The sequence below is a fragment of the Marmota monax genome, unplaced genomic scaffold (genome assembly GCF_021218885.2).
Source record: "Marmota monax isolate L192 unplaced genomic scaffold, Marmota_monax_Labrador192_F-V1.1 WCK01_AAM20220418_F8-fsc00006, whole genome shotgun sequence".
NCBI classification, from domain to species: Eukaryota; Metazoa; Chordata; class Mammalia; order Rodentia; family Sciuridae; genus Marmota; species Marmota monax.
The window spans coordinates 11,252,064-11,270,280 of record NW_026693712.1 but is presented as its reverse complement, the minus strand read 5'-3'; the positions used below and the strand labels follow the sequence as shown (position 1 = coordinate 11,270,280).

Here is an 18,217-nt window from a genome sequence, read left to right as displayed (position 1 = left end):
TTGAACCCTGTACCTCACACATGCTAGACAAGCACTCTACCATTAAGCACAGCCCCAGTTACCACCAAGCACAGCCCCAGTCCGAGGAGTAGGTTTTGAGACAATGGCACAATACTTCCATAGTTTCACAAGCTTTTATTCTGGTGTTAGTGACAGAGTTGATATTGAAGATGTTGTTATTGGGGTAGGAGTGGAGGCAATTTTAAGAAAATACAAAGTTGAAAATCAAGAATGGCTAGGACTCTCTCACAACCTTGGGAGGTTTATTAACTTTTTTTTTTAATGGCACCAGGGATTGAACCTAGGGGCACTTAAATACTGAGCACCATCCCCAGCCCTTTATTATATTTTATTTAGAGATAGATAGGGTCTCCCTGAGTTTCTTAGGGCTTTGCTAAATTGCTGAGGCTGGCTTTGAACTTGTGATTCTTCTGCCTCAGCCTCCTGAGGGTTTACAGGCATGCACCACCTCACCTGGCCATCAACTATGTTAACTCTAACTCTCTCTCTCTCTCTCTCTCTCTATATATATATATATATATATATATATAGAGAGAGAGAGAGAGAGAGAGAGAATCAAATATATATATATGAGAATCAAATATATATATATATATGGTACTTAGAATCAAATATATATATATATATATATATATAGAGAGAGAGAGAGAGAGAGAGAGAGAGAGCTGAGTATCAAACCTAGTGCCTCACACATGCTAAGCAAGCGTTCTACCACTGAGTCACAATCCCAGCCCAACATTGTTAACGTTACAGTAATCTTTGTATATTCCAATAATCTTTGTATATTCCAGAACCATAATAATATTACTAATAATAATGAAGGAATATTTATTTATTGAATATTTTCTGTGTATCAGATATTCTTCAAGACTTTACATAAACTTACAAAATTTAATCTTCCTACAACCTATGAAATGTATATATTTGTACCCCCTGTTTTATTTTATTTTTATTTTGAGACAAGGTCTCACTAAGTTGCTGAGGGTGTTGCTGAGTTGCTGAGGCTGGCTTTGAACTCATGATCCTCCTGCCTCAGCCTCCCAAGCTGCTGGGATTACAGGCGTGTGTTACTGTACCCAACATTCTCATTTTAGATAGCATAACTGAATGAATAAATGATAACCATGAAATATTAGCTCAGTTTTGTTTTAACTCCAAGACCCTTATTCTGATTATTTCACTAATTGTATCAGATAAATGCTTCTTAGATGAATTTTCTATCTTTAACAGGCAAGCTCAAGTTGTGATTTTTGTTTGTGTTATTTGAAGCAATTGACTGAATGTTTTCTGTGGAGGGGATAGTAATTGTTAAGTTATACTGTCTAAGGAAGTTTTTCTTAAAGTTTTGTTTTGACAAAGTTTCGGCCAATGCAACCCACTTCCTCTTTGTAGGAAACATGCAGTGGATTTCAAGACTTAATGAAAAATGGGAAATTGTTCTGTTCTCAGGATAAAAAACTTTTTCAAAGCCCTCAAGGAAAATTGCTCTTCAACAAATGTGTCACATGCAAAATGATACTGTGAGTAAAGTTCCTCTTTCTTTCAAGTTTTTGAGGTACATGCTATTCTCTGAACTAGAGGAAATTATTTTTCTAAACTTGTATGGCTGAATAAAAATGCTTAGAAAACTCTTGGATAATTGCAACCCACCTAGAATGACTTCAATAATCACTCAAATGGGATCCCAAAGGCATTTCAGAGGACCCAATATTAATATCTTATGTAGCACACTACAGCCTTCTGATAAAGTAGTTGGGTTTTGATTTGGGGAAAAAAAGAATCTAAGAAATGAAGTCAGCTTCCTTGGACCTAATTCTGTTGTAGTAGGGCTGGGGTAGGGGTCTTAAAGTCTCCCTTGAGTAGAAAGCTAGGCTTTCCTTGTGGGGATCAAGCAGCAGAAGGATATAAGCAGAATACATTCAGATTCTCTGAGCTACCAGTGTCTTCAGACCTCTTGGATTATGCTGGAATGAGTTGGACCAAAGAGCTGTTTGTAGTTTACAGCTCCCTACATATCAGAAAGAACTAGTATCCTGGAAGCTGGTCAGGATATTATGCAATGTTTCAGTGTCTGTCCAGTATTTCTGAAATTGATTCCCTTCTCTCCAGTGATTCCATAAAGGTAGAAGCAGCTTATCAATTATAAATCCTCTGACCAAAGTGCTATAATTTTTGTTTTTTTAAGATTTACTTTGAAATTTTTTTTTCAGTCTGGGAATTGAACCCAAGGCATTGCATTACTTCTGTGCTAGATCCATAGCCCTCTAATTTTTTTAAACATATTTTTAGTTTTTTTTTTTTTTTATTCATATGAGGTGCTGAGAATCAAACCCAGTGCCTCACACATGTGAGGCAATTGCTATACCACTGAGCCTGAACCAGCCCCCAATTGGTTTTTAAACAGGGAGGCTATCTTCAATTTCTGATTGCCATCAGAATTTCAACACTGTTACTAAGGTAATACTAAGCTTATCCATTTAAGATAATTATGTTATAATTTGTTTTTAAAATGCCAGGTTGGTATGTGTCAGGGGATTTAATTTGACATATCCAAGAATATTGGGATAATTAAACTTTGATAGCAGATCTGGGGGGCAGCAGAAATTTAGGGCAGGTTAAATATTTTTTTTTTATCTCTTTGAAGCTGAATGTAAACCCACCATTATTTACTATAAAGTTTCCTGTTTGTTACTTTTTTTTTTTTTTTTGCTACCAGGGATTGAACTCAGGGGTCCTTAACCACTGAGCTATATCCTCATCATTTTTTATATTTTATTTAGAGTCAGGGTCTCGCTGAGTAGCTTGGGGACTCTCTAAAGTGCTGAGGCTGGCTTTGAACTCGTGATCCTCCTGCCTCTGCCTCCTGGGCCACTGGGATTACAGGCATGCCAAGATAGGAGACTAAAACTATGAATTTTAATAGGAGACCAACATTTTGAATATAATAAACTTAAAAATAATGTAAAACAAAGATAAAATACCTTAAGACTTGCAAGAAAGTTGATCACTTTGGAGTCACTTTTCCAATTACTATTTTTATTACTTATGTAAATTGTGTTGGAATAAATTTGTAATCTTAACTGGAAAGGAGATGGTGCAATGTATTAAAACTATCTTCCGATTATTCTCAGACCAGGTTGATTTGCTCTGTAGGGTTTAGGGAATAGAATTGGGACCAATACAGAAAATTAGATTTTTGATTCAATGTAAATATTGACTTTTAAAGATTTCATTCAAATAATGACACAGATAGGTTTTTAAGGTTGGTGAATTTCTGGCTGTTTTAAGTATTCAAGGGAGGCAATCAGCAATGTATTCAAAGGCAGAAATTCTTGCATATAATATTCCCTTTTTGAGACATTTTTTCAACATTCAGGGCACATTTGTGCTTTTGTAATTATTTCTGGACATATCTCCACTTCTGACATGCAAGATTGAACTGAGAAGAACAATCAAAATTAAGTGTAATTTTGATTTAATTGTACCATGTAAGTTTTTATTCTTCAAATGTGGGTAAGCAATGTCTAAATGATGCTATTCTTTGTTTTCTTCTAGGGAAAAAGAAGCAAAATCCCAGAAAAGAACTGGGCATTTAGTGAAAGCCACTGCCCCAACAGAGGTGAGACTATCAGGAGTCAACATGTTATATGTGGTTTTGGGTGCTGTTTGACCCTAATTAGAGCTATCTGTTTACTTCCCAATTACCAGCTTATACCTGTCGTGAAGCCAAATACTTGGAAGGGAGGGACCCTGGCTTAGTCCAGGGGTGGGCTAAATATCTGGTACATCTTGTCTCCAGGCCCAACCCATGACCCAACTCCCTGAAAACATTTTGGGTACTGACAGGTGCTCTGAGTTGAAGTAAGCCAGGGTGGTGTGTGTCTTCTGGGACCATTTCACATACCTCCTGTCCTGACTACCTCCAGAGAGAGGCTTTCTGGTGCTGTGGAACTAAGATCAAATTCCAAAATTCTTATTATGTAACCTAGGCACTTTATGTATCTTTGGTTACTATTGTTATTTTTTTTAATCTGTGAAATGAGTCATATTTAAAATGAAAAATTGAATTTAAAAAGTTGCACTGTGTTTAACATGTGTTGGCAGGCTCTTGGCTCATTCTATTTCCTGTCTTTTTTCTTCTTTTGGATTATATTATATATCTTTTCGACTACTTTCAAGATTCTCCTAATCGGCTAAGGTTGATTATTTGTATCTATTTTGTAGACTGAGACTCAGGTTATTATTTTGCTTTAAAAAAGCATTCACTGATAAAAAAGATTAAGTAGTAAGAAGGAAAGACAGATAGATTTAGGTTACTACCTCGTCATTTCATGTTGGTAAGTATATATTTTTATTTATGCAAACATTTTATTTTTAGAATATAAAATAAAATTTAAAAATAAAAGATGTGGGACCATATATCAGTGGGAATTTTTGATCTATGACATCTCACAATTAGTTGGCAAAACTGGGGCCTGTCACCAAATATCCTAACTACTCACATCACCTTCAGATATCCTGTGTGGCTTCTTCTTCAATTTTTTTCTTTCTCTTTCTCTTCTCTTGGCCCTGACACATAATTAAAACAAGCAGTCTGAGCAGGTACACCCTAATTACTTAAAACATCCATAGTCTAACCAACTTACCATCCTCCATGGCTGTATTACTCAGAGATGTCTGAGAATCTCAACCTCCATGTTAAACATGGTCAATTAATTTCTTGTCCTGGGTTCAGTTAGTCTCACTTTTAAAACAATAGCACAGCCAACACACAACTGGTCAATCTCTGTAAATCCTTTATCTGTGACAAAAGAGATATGTGTCTTTTTAAATTTTTTTTTATTTGTTCATATATGTTTTTTGGCACAAAAACCTGTAGGAGCCAGAAATGGTTAGTAACAACGTTTGAATCTGCCTTTGTCATATCTGAGGGAGGTCACTATGTAAGATCCAGTCTCTTCTTCCTGACATTTATCTGTATATTTATATATCTGATCAATACAGGGTGTTTAAAAAATCATAAAACACAAGCAAAGGACAAAAATCAAACACACACACACACACACACACACACACACCACTCCAAATCTTAACAAATCTATTTAAAAATCTATTTTAAAAATATTACTAGTAAGATGTTTATATCTCTAGAAATGATTTTTGAGTTTTAATCAAATAGAAGTTTTTTTTAAGAAATAAAATTACAAAATTCTGATGATTATTTTTCCTGAGTTTTAATTTTTAACTCTAGATAAATTACATGCAACTATTTGATTTTCTACTTAAAGAAACCACTTACTTATAAGCTAAAGTGGTTAATATTTGGCTGTGTGCCTTTCAAATAATTTGTCTAGATATTAAATGATTTTTTGCAATTATACTATGTTTTTGTTGGTGTTTTTCTCTCCACTATAAAAGAGAACAATCTACTCACTTTCTCTGCTTAGGTTTCTCCCACCAAAAATCAACCCTGACCCTACCTCTGAGAATGAAGCGCTCTACTTGTTCGAGAATGTTCCACCTATAGACATTCTCTCTCCACCTTATCCTTGATCTCTTCTTCTTCATCTAGTATGTAATCTACTCACCTCCCAACTCTAATATTCACTCCATCAACAAGCTTTCTTGGTGCTGCCTTCAAAGTATATCTCAAACTGAACTCCTTTTCACAATTTCTATTTCTGCCACACCAGTTCAGAATCCATAATTTCTGATCTCCAGTATGCTTGGTCCACGTGGAGATTTTCAGTTTTTAATTGATGTATCTGTTCATTTAATATTTCTCATGATTCTGGTTGCCAATGTTACAAGATATTAAGTTTCTGTGGGTATAGGAGTATTTTTAGCTTCTCTATTCTTTTCAAGTTGGTTCACTGCTTTAATAGCTAGTAAGGAAAGTCCTATTTCTTTGTTCTTGCAATTAAAACTTGACTAACATATACATAGATATATAAAGTTTCCATGTATATAAGAAATGAAAAATTACTGAGTTCATAAAACTTCAGTTTGAATTTGGGAAATTAATATGTTCAGTAATACAAAGAATTCAAAATTAATTTAGGTAAAATTGACTTTTTATAATACTAACTTGTCAAACTCAAGAATATAGAATAGTTTGTCATTAATTCATATTATTTCTATATATTTTAGGAAATCTACAAAATAGTCTCCACAGAGATTCTTATAATTTTTGTTAATATTTGGAAAATTTACAATTTCATTGATATTTTGAGTAGTATTTTTTCATGATATTTCTATATGGATACTACTTATATAGACAAATTCTATTGATTAAGGAGGTTCATCTTATATTAGACAACTATGTGGTATCTTGTTAATTTGGGTGGTTTATTGAATATAGTGGTTTTTTGGCAGTTGATAACAACAGCAGCATAAAACTGGTGTTTTATCATTTTCTTTCAGTATCAGTGCTCCTTTATTTTCTTTTTCCTTGTATCATTGGCAAGAATCTAGATTTGAAATGTTAAACAGTAGCGATAATAATAAATATCAAACTAAACTCTTTCTCCTCATATTGAAGGGAAGAGCATCTCTAAAATTTCTCCATTAGTTATAATGTTTATAGTAGGGATATTTTATATATATTTTCGAAAGTTTCAGAAACTCTTTCTGTTCTTGGTTTGCTAACTCTGTGTTGGTCATTACCACACAAAAAGCCTTGTCTGCAACTATTAAAATAATCTGATATTTCTCCTATCAATATAATAAATTTCTGGATAGATTTCCTGATTAATTAAAGTATAATTGTTTGCTTGGGGAAATCATAATTAGTCATAATATTTTGATATGCCATTGGATTTGGATAATATTATGGAGTTTGACATTTATGTTTATAATTAAAGTGACTCTATAACTTTCTATTGTAATTATTCTTATTAGTTTGTAAATAGATATATGAAATACCCTTGAGGTGCAGTGCTTCAAGTGGTGGCTGAGTGAGGAGGCCAGCAAATGCAGCCATGAAGTTAAGCAAAACTGGACAAAACAATCATGTTAGCACTCTGAGAATTAACAAGCAGGTATGCCAGAATTATGTTTGAAATACTGCCTGACTTTGGATAAGAAGAGTGGGAGTCTATGATGTTCTTGCTTAGGAATATCTCCATCTCACCCTGCCTCAGTTGGATTTGAGGTTCTGTTCAGGGCAAGCCATGAGCATCAGCAAGTGCAGGGAAGCTACTGGAGAGAGCTTACCCAATTTAGAGTAATGGGCAGCTACCATCCCCAGAGATTGGCAGATAGAAGTGATGATCTTCACCAAGAGTAAGGAGGATGGCCTAAGTTTGCAGGTATGTTTGGATGGAGTTGTCACATGTGGACATCAGAGAATAAAAAGGCTATGCATGCTCTTAAAAGACACAACACATCCCAGTAGAGAGCAAATTCTGGAGTAGGTGGACAAATGGTCTAAACTTTACACATCCTCCTCATACACAAAGGTCCACCTACAGAGGATGGAAGTCTTTTTAGTCTGAGGTATTTGAGCACAAACTTAGGTCTAATCGTTGACTGACCCCTAAATTACAAAGACATAGGGTGAAAAACCTAGAAGCTAGTTACAAAATAAAAACTGAGTATTTTCTTAGCAGACACATCAGCAACTACAGATTATAAGAAAACAAGGTTTCAAAAGATTTAGTGTAGTGAAAGAAACTAAAAACTAACAACTAAATAAATTATTCAAAATAAATTTTAGAAGGAAAAATCATAATCTTGAGTTTCTATTGTACATTATCTAATATGTTCAGTTTCAGTAAAACTTATGAATAATACAAATAGTAAGACTATGTGACCCACACACAGAGACAATAGCAGGCATGCTAACAGATGTGTGATAGCAATACCAGAAACAGGAGAGAAATAAAAAGGGATAGAAATATTATTTGAAAGAAGAGTGACCTAAATTATCTCAAATTTGATGAAAAAATTCATCTGAACATTCAAGAAGCTCAACAAGCCCAAGAGTCAGTAAATATAGAGACCCACAGTAGTCCCACGAATTAAAAATGTTTAAATTACAAAGACAAAGAGAAAAAATTGAATGAAGAAATAAAAATAACACATTCTATACACAGATTTCAAATAAAAGCTGAATTCTCATCTGAAATAACAAGGACTGAACAAGACAAGGTAATGATGTGTTCACAGTGCTAAAAGGAAAGAAAATTAAAATATTTCATATCCTTCAAACTTACTACAAAAATTAAGGCAAAATAGAGATATTTCTATATCAGTGAAATGAGATATTAGGTTGCTAACAGAACTGCCTTAACAAACGATAATAAATGAGATTATTTAGCTTATAGTAAACCTCTACCAGATGGCATCTTGGGCCTACAGAAGAAAATGAAAAGCACCAAAAATGTTGAAATATGGGTTAATATGAAGTACTATATAAATACATTTTTTCTTATTTTTCCTGATTTATTTTAAAGATTTTATATTGTTAAAAGTAACAACTCTAATTCTTTTTTGTTGGGTTGTAGATATACACAACAATATACAAATGGGAATGGAGAAAGTAGAGCTATATTGGGAAAAATTATATATTTTACCAGAATTAAATATCAATCTGAAATAGATTACAACAAATTAGTAATTATATTGCAATTACTAGAGTAATTACCAAGAAGAAAAGACATCTAATAAGTATATAGAATCAGCAGAAACAATAACAAGGCACACTAAAAGTATTTAAACTAAAAAAAATGAGGTAATAGAGAAGCAAAAAGAACAAGAGCAGTTTTAAGGCAAATAGAAACTGTAAATGCATCCATATAAATAAATATGTTAAATGTAAATGGTTTAAATCTACCAATAAAAAGGCAAAGATTGACAATTGATATAAAAATATATAAGCTGTTCCAATAGACTCATCTTAGATTCAAAAACACAAAAATTTGAAAGGATAAAAGTATAATATGCCAAATGCAGGCATCAGAACGCAGGATATGCTATATTAATATCAGATAAAATAGACATTATTAAAGACAAATAGGGACATTTCATAATTTTAAAAGTGTCAATACCCCAGAAGATATACATTATAAATATGTATACATCTAATAAGAGTAGCTCACAATTTTTTTTAAAAATGCCATTTCTCAAAGAAGAAACTGACAATTTAACAAAAGTAGTTGGAAATTTCAATTCTCTACTCTCTAAAATTGCTGGAACTACTAGACAAAATATGGCCAAATATTTAAAGTATTTTAACAGTAGTGTCAACTAAGTCAACCTAAACTGAAATTGAAAAAGTATTTCTCCAATGATTGAAAAAAATGGGCGTTCCTTTCAATTTGCAAAGATATTCTTCAAGAATATTCTTGTTAACTATCATATATACATATCTATGATACAAACTTCTCAAATTTGAAAGACTTAAATTTATACAAATATGTTGTTTTATGACAACAAAATTGAATTTAAAACCAGCAAGAAAAATGAATTAGAGAAATACCCCAAATATTTGGAAATTGTGCAGTGTTTTTCTAAATAACTAATGAACCAAAGAAGTGAATGATAGAAATTAGAAAATAATTTGAACTGAATGGAAAAAAAAAAAAAACCAAGAACAATTCAGAACAAAGAATTTATCTAAAGCAGTATCTAGTACTTTAAATGTCTAGACCAGAAAAGAAGGAAGGAATCAAAGTCATAATTTAAATATCCACTTTGAAAAACTAAGAAAAAGAGAGTGGACAAAAGTCAAAGTTAGCAGAAAGTAGGGCATATAAAAATTAAAGAAGAAATTAATAAAATACAAAGAAATAATAGAAAGTATTAGTAAAAAAGAAGTTGTTTCTTTGAAAAGATGAACAAAGTCATAAAAAAAGAAAAAAAACTCTTTAGCTAAATTGGTCAAAGTAAAAAGAGAAGACAAAAATTGTCAAAATCAATAATTGAATAGTAGGCATCAATAAATGCCATCAAATTAGTTGCTTGTATAAAATGGAAAATTTTTTAAGAAATATGTTCTTAAAAACTTACCAAGAATAAGTAGAAAATCAGAATAGACCAAAGCAAGTAAAGAAATTGCATTGGTAATAAATCAAAAGACAACCCAGGCCCAGATGATTTCACTGGTGATTTTCATCAAATACTGACAGAAGAAACAATACCAGTTCTTCAGAGATGCATTCAGGAAAAAGAGAGGGAGGAGACACTAAACAGCTCATTCCGTGAGGTCAACTTTATTCTGATACAAAATACAGATGAAGATATCATTTGAAATCTCCAGAAAATATCCCTCATAAACACAGACAGAGAAATTTAGCAAATTAAATCCACAAAGTGAGAATAAAACCACAAACAAGTGAAAATTATCTTCAAAATGTTAGTTTAATACACCATATTGATAAAATAAAGGGAAAATCATATGATCAAGTCAATAAATGTTGAGACATGATTTTGGCAAAACCTAACACTCATAAAAGATTAAAAACTCACACAGTAAACTACTTGTAGAAGTTAATTTTCTCTATGAAGAGTATCTGTGAAAATCTACAACTAACATCTTACCTAATGGTCTGAGAGTGAATGCTTTTGCCCTTAAGATTGAGAAGAAAGAGTAGTTTACTTTTAACACTTCTATTCAACATTGAGCTGAGATTTTAGCCAGTATAAGACAAAATTACTTAATTAAATAGTGATTGGAAAAGACTTTTTAATTGCAGAAAAGTGATAGTATATACAGAGAGTCGTAAGGATCCCCCCAAAAGAAAAGTCACTAGAACTAATAAATGAGTTTAGCAAGGCTTCTGTGAATAAAATAAAAATTACAAAGTTGATTGTATTTCTATATACTAGCAAGGAAAAATTCCAAGATCAAATGATTATTAATTCTACTCATAAGAAACTAAAATATATAGAAATAAATTTAACAAAGTAAGTGCAAGGCTTATATTATGTGAGATATAAAATATTTCAGTACACTCATCACCACATTACAATGTTTGGGTCAATGATGATATATATAACAGTGATCTCATAAGATCATAACAAAGCTCAAAAGTTTCTATCATTTTTGTCTTTAGTGATATCATATCACTAACCTGATTATAGTGATTATAACACCATAATCCAAAACATCATTCACGTTTGTGGTGGTAAGGTGTAAACAAACCTACTATGCTGCCTGTCCTAGAAAAGTCACATAAATTGTGCATAAATAATTATGTGCATACTTGATCGACAAGTATGTTACTGGTTTATGAACTTAATATACCATTTTTTTATCATTATTTTAGAGGGTAGTCCTTCTACTCATAAAAAGAGGCTAGTATAAAACAGTATGCCATGTTTCAAAGGCAGAAAACTCAAAAGTCCTTTTTGACCATGGCTCCTGATTGCCTCATTTTCTTTTGTGCTGATTTAACCTTCTGTTGTTTTGTTCATTGTGGTCCCAGGAGCAATAGGCTATGATATATAACATAAATAATACATCTTAGCTGTGTAATAGGTTGTACTATCTAGGTTTGTGTAATTATACTCTAGTGTGCTCACAATGATGAAATCACCTTTGGTGCATTTCTCAGAACATCCTGTCATTAAGTGATACATGACTGTAAATGATGAGGCACTATATCTTCATAGATGAAAAAGTTACTATTGTTGGGATTTCTATTCTTCCAAAACCTAATAATTCAATATGTATTTATCAAAATCCAAGTAGGTTGTTAAAAAATAGAAACTGACAGATTAATCCTAGTACTTATATAAAAATGTTAGGACACTAAGTAAATGAATTCAAAACTTACTATAAAGCAGGTGTGCCCAGTGATGTGTTATTATTAAAAGAAGAGGCATAAAGATCAATGGAACAGAATTGAGATTCCTTAACTTTAATTAAGTCAATTAATTAAGATCAATTAATATGTGTGCAACATGTCAACGTAACTAAATGGTATGAAAATTGAATGTACATGATAAAATATTTAGATCCCTACCTTATGTTTCATTTTAAACATGGATTTACCACATTACCCATCAAACTGAGTCCTATGAACCCAGTAAAGTTTCTGAGAATGTGTGTCTACCCAGTCAGACATGTGACTACTAAGTAGCAAGTTTTTTAAAAAAATTGATAAGTTATCACCATACATAACCATGGGATTCGTTATCACATATTTGTATAAGCTCACAATGTATAAATATATTTTGGTCAGTTTCATTCCCTAATACCTCCCCTTCCTCTACTCTATTGGTCTTCCTTCTATTTTGGTTAGATTCTCCCACACCATTATTTTTTTTCTCTTTAGCTTTCACATATGAGAGAAAATATACAACCCTTGAAATTCTGAGTTTGGCTTATTTAGCTTAACATAATGCTCTCAAGTATAGTGGAAAACTGAAATCAATTCAAATGTCCAAATGTCGACTAGAGAATGGAAAAATAAAATGAACCATACTTATGCAATGTAATATTATTCTGCAATAAAAAGGAATGTGCTCCTGACCCTGTTATAATATGGTTGAATCTTAGAAACATTTTGCAAAGTGAAAGAATCTGAAATTAAACAATTACATTTTCCAATTTGATTTATATAAAATGTCTAGAAAAGGCACATTTATACAGTCAGAGAAAAGTTCTATGGTTCTCTAAAGCAGGAGCTGGGAACTGGGAGTTATCTGTAAACGGCACAGGAGAATTTCTTGAGGTGATGGAAATATTCTAAAACTGGTTATACAACTCTGTAAGTAAACGTAAAAATTATCAAATTGTGTACTTAAAATGTGTGAACTTAAAGGTATGGATAAAGCAGTTTAAAATCGTATTCAGTTCACACACTTTGATTTTGTAGTAACTTGAAAATTATTATTAGTAGATATAAATTTTCCTAACTTCAAAAAAAATAGATTGGGGAGTATTCCAGACTTGGTTATATTACAAAGGAAATATCTCACATCAGTATATCAATTGGATTCTTATTGATCTATTCAAATTTTCACTTCATTGAACCACTCAGAATTTTATACTTTTTTTGTACTCATGTATTCATTTTGGTTTTCAAATATATTAGCATATAGCTGTAATATGCTGTCGTTGTATTTATATCTCATTTTTTATATGGTTAGTCTTAGTTATTTCATGTTTTTTTTTTGTGTGTGTGTGTGCGTGTGTGCACAAATGCTTGCATGTGAACGCATGCATACAGGGTACGGAATCTAGGGCCCTCTACCCCTGAGCTACTTCCTCAACCCTTTTTAGTTTTTCTTTTGTGAGATGGTCTTGCTGTTGTCTGAGGCTGGCCTCAAACTTGGGAGCATCCTGCCACAGCATCCCTAGCAGCTGAGATTACAATTTTGAGCCACCACGCCTGGCTTCTTTTTCTCGTTTATCCATCCTACTAGAAACCTGTTCTGTCAGCCTTTTAAAACAATCCTTACTGTTATATTTATTTTCCAAATTACATTTACTTTGCTCATTTAGAAGGGGTTGAGAAATACTTAGTGCTTTATTTTTTTTTCTATTTTATGACAAGAGTATTTAAAGATATTTCCATCAGTCTCAGGATTTTTACATAGAATGTTTCCATTCATCATTATTTAACAAACATTTCTTAATCCTCTCTCCCTCAAATTTATTAATACATTATTTAATTTTAACATATGTAGCACTTTTTAAACTTTTCACCAGCTTTTAATATTAGGAAAATTTTGTAAGAGAATAGAGACTCTGATATTGATCACTTGGGATTTCTTAAGATTTTCTTTGTTGCCTAACAACTATTATTTTATAAATGTTTCAGAAAAAAATGTTATTCTAGAAAAAATTATTTTCTGCTTCTTGAGTATTATTTTCTATAAAAATGGAATAAACTTTAAAAATTGTTTTCTTTAATGTATCAGCATCTGAGAAGTATATTTTAAAATCTCTAATTGGTTGTTTCTCCACTGCTATTACTTGCCTGTATTATTGATTCCTTTAATCTAGATGGATTAGAGTCATTATTGTGATATACCTTCTTGTTCTCTTTTACTTCATGTACTGTTCTTTGTCACTTATGATACATTTTGACTGAAGTCTATTTTTAAGTTTTAATATTGCTGTATCTGTCATTATTTTTCTTAATTTTTTTAATATTTGTGAGCTTTTAAACTTTTTCTCTTGTGATCAAACATGATTTGATTCTATTTTTAAAAATCCACTATGAATAGCCTTTTATTTAATTTTATATTATTTGATCCTAAGCACCGCTTTTGTGGTGCTTAGGATCAAACCCAGGGCCTCATGCATGCTAGACAAACACTCTACCGCTGAGCCACATCCCCAAAGCTCTAATTGTCTTTTATTTTGTGGGCTTAACCCATTTACATTTATTGTCACTCTGTTATAGTAGGTCTTGTGTCCCACAGTTTTTCATATTTTCAGTTACTGCACTAATTCTTCTTCTTCTTATTATTATTTTTAAAAATTTGTTGGTACTGGGATTCCAACCCAGGGCTTCTCAAGTGCCAGCAAGTCACTTTGCCACTGAACTACATCCCACCCCCAGTTACTGCACTAATTTCTAAAACTTATTTTTAAAGTAGATTACTCTTTCTTAGTTTTCTTTGGTTCTGATTTGAATGTAACTATTTAGTTTTATTCTTGTTATAACTACCCTGAACCAAAATCCATATTTTCAGTTATTTACTATTGCTTATATCTGTGTCTGTTGTTACTGCTATCTTTACTTTCTCTCCTAATATGTTACCTTTTCTCAGTTTAGTTTCTGAAAACACCCTGTAAACCTCCACAATTTTGTTTTTAACAAGAGTTTAGTGATTAGTTGCTATGGCTATTTAGTTCTCTTTATCTTTTATTTTTGTCATTACCTCTAAAATTTTTTTTCTATTTGTTGAGATGCTTTTACCTGCAGGACTTCTAATTTAATTCCTTATATTCTTTAGATTTTCTCTTCTATTTTAAATTAGTTTTCTACTTCCATTGCCTTTTAGTAGAGTACCTTGATCCATTCCTCTGGTTTGCAAATTCATCTATTTTAGCTATATAATTTTTATTCCTTATATTATATATTATTTAAAATATTTTCTAATTGAAAATATGCCACTTTTTTCTTCCTTTATAACTTCTATTCTCTTGTTTCATATTGCTGTTATATTTTTTATCTCTCTAAATCATAGTAATGCTTTTGATGCATTATTTTTCTATCCATTCCAACAATTTTTCTTTAGTTGATACATGCTGTTTAATGTACTGAATTTCTTTTATGTTGTTTTACTGAGATATACATATATTTTTAAAATTTGTTCTAATTAGTTATACATGACAAAAGAATGCATTTTGACACATTATACATAAATGGAGTATAACTTCTCATTTTTCTGGTTGTACATGATGTAGAATTACACCAGTTGTGTAATCATATATGTATTGGGTAAAAAAATCCAATTCATTATTTTACATACATTTTTACTGTTAAGTTTTCATAATGAGTTTAGCTACCTTTTCCTGCTAAAGTGAGTTAGACAATGTTCAAGGTCAAGTTCCTGGTGCGTGTAAGCATAAGACAAGGGATAAGGCCTAAACTGAAGATTCTGGAACCACTGCCTCCCACTCCAGTTTGCTCTTCTGGGTCAGGATGCATCTGCGAGCTCCCAGAAGTTGTCAGCATTAGGAAGTGGTGTTTTCTGTAGTCTGTGATTCACCAACCCGTGGAGTATGGAGAGGAAGGACGTGGAGTATTAAATGCTTGCACCTGTTCTCATGGCCGCCCAGCTGGACTTTTGATTTGCCCCCCCCCCCGCAACACCTGAGATCTAGTATTGCCATTAATTTTTTGGTGAAGGGAAAGAGCACTAATTGTCCCAAGTTAATTACTTTGATCTGTCTCGATTGCTCTTTTATGCTCTACCCACAGTTATTTCTGCCCCTTAAGCAAAATAATCCAGTCATCTCTATGAATTCTTGTCCATGTTTTCTGTACCTAGAATGTTCTTCCTTTAGTCCTCTGACGGTTGACTTCTCATTAATCTCATCTTCCCTCAAATGTCACCTTTGAAGAAAGACCTTTCTTTTTTTCTTTTTTTTTTTTTTAAAGCTGCTGAAAAAGGCTTTATTGAGATTCGCTTCTGGGCAAGATGCTCCAGCCCAACACAGTGGGTACCAGGGAATTGTGGCCAGGCTCAGCTGGATTGGAATTTTACTGGGCTTAGAGCAGGAAGGGAGGGCTTGGGACATGAAAGGGAGATTTTTAGAGTCCTTTGTCCTCCTGGGGTTGGTCGGGGATCTTGCTGAGATCCATGTCCTTCCAGGATTCATCAGGAGACCCCGCTGATTGACAGGTGGTTGAGACACCATCACTGCTTGTTTGTGGGCACCTGATTGGTTGTTCTTTCATCTGCGAGCAGGTTGCATGGTGCTTTGTTCCCTTAGCCACCTCAAACTGACTTAACACCATATCAGTTAGAAAGTTCAATATTAGGATCTTCTTTTTTTTTTCTTAAGAATAATGGCAAATGTAAGCTTTAAAATTAAATTCCAAATTGTAAAAATCCTTCTTGAGGCTGAAATGAAATATTCAAAAATCTCAAAATGGGACTGGGGACATAGCTCCGTGGTAGAATGTGTACTTAGCTTGCACAGACAAGGACCTTTGTTCCATCCCCAGCAAACACACACACCCTGTACCGTCCAATGCGCGCGCACACACACTCACACACACAAAAAAAAACAGCAATGAAACAAATCTCAAAATAGTTTATACTCACAACAAATGAATGCCTAATAAGAATAATGAGATAGTCATAGAAAATATATTTAAAAATAAAGAATAAGGTTGGGGTTGTAGCTCAGTAGTAGAACACTTGCCTAGTATGCACAAGTACCTGGGTTCTGTCCCCAGCATTGGAAAGCAAGACAGAGAGAGAGAGAGAGAGAGAGATAATAGATGGTTAGTATAGATCTATTAATAGCATAGAAGCATTGGTATAACAAAAATATTGATGGACAAGCTGGGAAATCAGAATATAGATTTGAGTATTAAATGATCTTGATGTACAACAATTTAGTTTACATTTCTAGGTTAATTTTGTCATTGATACACAATATTTCTCAATGTACCAATGGAAGCTCACAAAACATGTGAGTAGTGGATGGACACTACAGCACATGAACACAAGTACATCCAGGGTTTGGATCCCATCTCTGCCAAAGTGAACTTTTACAAGTTTCATTCTGAGATAGTGTATCTATAAAGGGGGATAATAATGGTATGTTTCATAGGCCATTGTTGTGAGGATTAAATGAAATAATCCATTAAACACAGTGCCTGACATATAGTTAGCACTCAGTGCTTTCATCATCATTCTGACTTTAGATAACCCCCTTTCCCTTCTTTAGGAGTCTCAACATCACGGTTACAAAAGGTCTTGCAGGTGTGTGTGCAATGTGCCTACACATGAGAGTGTGATTTTTCTGAAAGAACTGTGCTTTCATTCTTTTTTAAAAATATTTTTTAGATGTTGATGGATCTTTATTTTATTAATTTATTTATATGTGGTGCTGAGAATTGAACCCAGTGCCTCACACATGCCAGGCAAGCACTATACCACTAAGCCACAATCCCAGCCCTGTGTTTTCATTCTTGTAGATTACTCATTTTGGTAAATGATATTCTAATATCTTTCTTGCATGTTGAAAGTTAAAACCATCACTATTCTAGGCACTATCATATTGTTTAGTTTGGTTTTTATAGCACTATCATATAAAATTGTTGTATGTATTTTTTTCTATCAGAAGGTAAGGTCCTTATAACAATATTATACATATATATACATATACACACACATAAATAAATAAATAAATAAATAAATATATATATATATATATATATATATATATATATAGCTGGGGCAGATTCACAGTCTAGTAGAGTACTTAAAGTCTTATATAAGTGTAATAAACTTTATGAAATAAATGAGCAAATAAATGAATGAAATAAAATTATTTATCTTATTTTCACCCTACTAGTGACTTCTTCCTGAATATAGGAAGTGGATAGTGGAATAGTGTTTTATGTTTTCCTCTTTATATTAAAATCTTCTTGTTTTATAGCCTTCTAGGAGAGTTCTTCAAGCATATATTCTGGTTGATAAATTTACTATATATTTGTATATATCCCCTTACTTGCTATATTTGTGGCAAACTAGATCATCATAGGAATATGTT

The 18,217-nt window shown here is 32.6% G+C and overlaps 1 protein-coding gene across 4 annotated transcripts in view; it reads left to right on the top strand.

Annotated features, from left to right (window-relative positions):
* Spink5 (serine peptidase inhibitor Kazal type 5) overlaps nucleotides 1-18,217 on the top strand; it is a 171,413-nt gene that overhangs the window by 86,904 nt on the left and 66,292 nt on the right. For 3 of the 4 annotated variants that reach the window (XM_058584235.1, XM_058584237.1, XM_046460253.2), the window contains exons 5-6: nucleotides 1,414-1,541; nucleotides 3,577-3,640. In XM_058584235.1, coding sequence (XP_058440218.1) covers nucleotides 1,414-1,541; nucleotides 3,577-3,640 — 192 coding nt within the window. The remainder of the gene's footprint in view (nucleotides 1-1,413; nucleotides 1,542-3,576; nucleotides 3,641-18,217) is intronic. The other variant, XM_058584236.1, reaches the window with a different exon arrangement.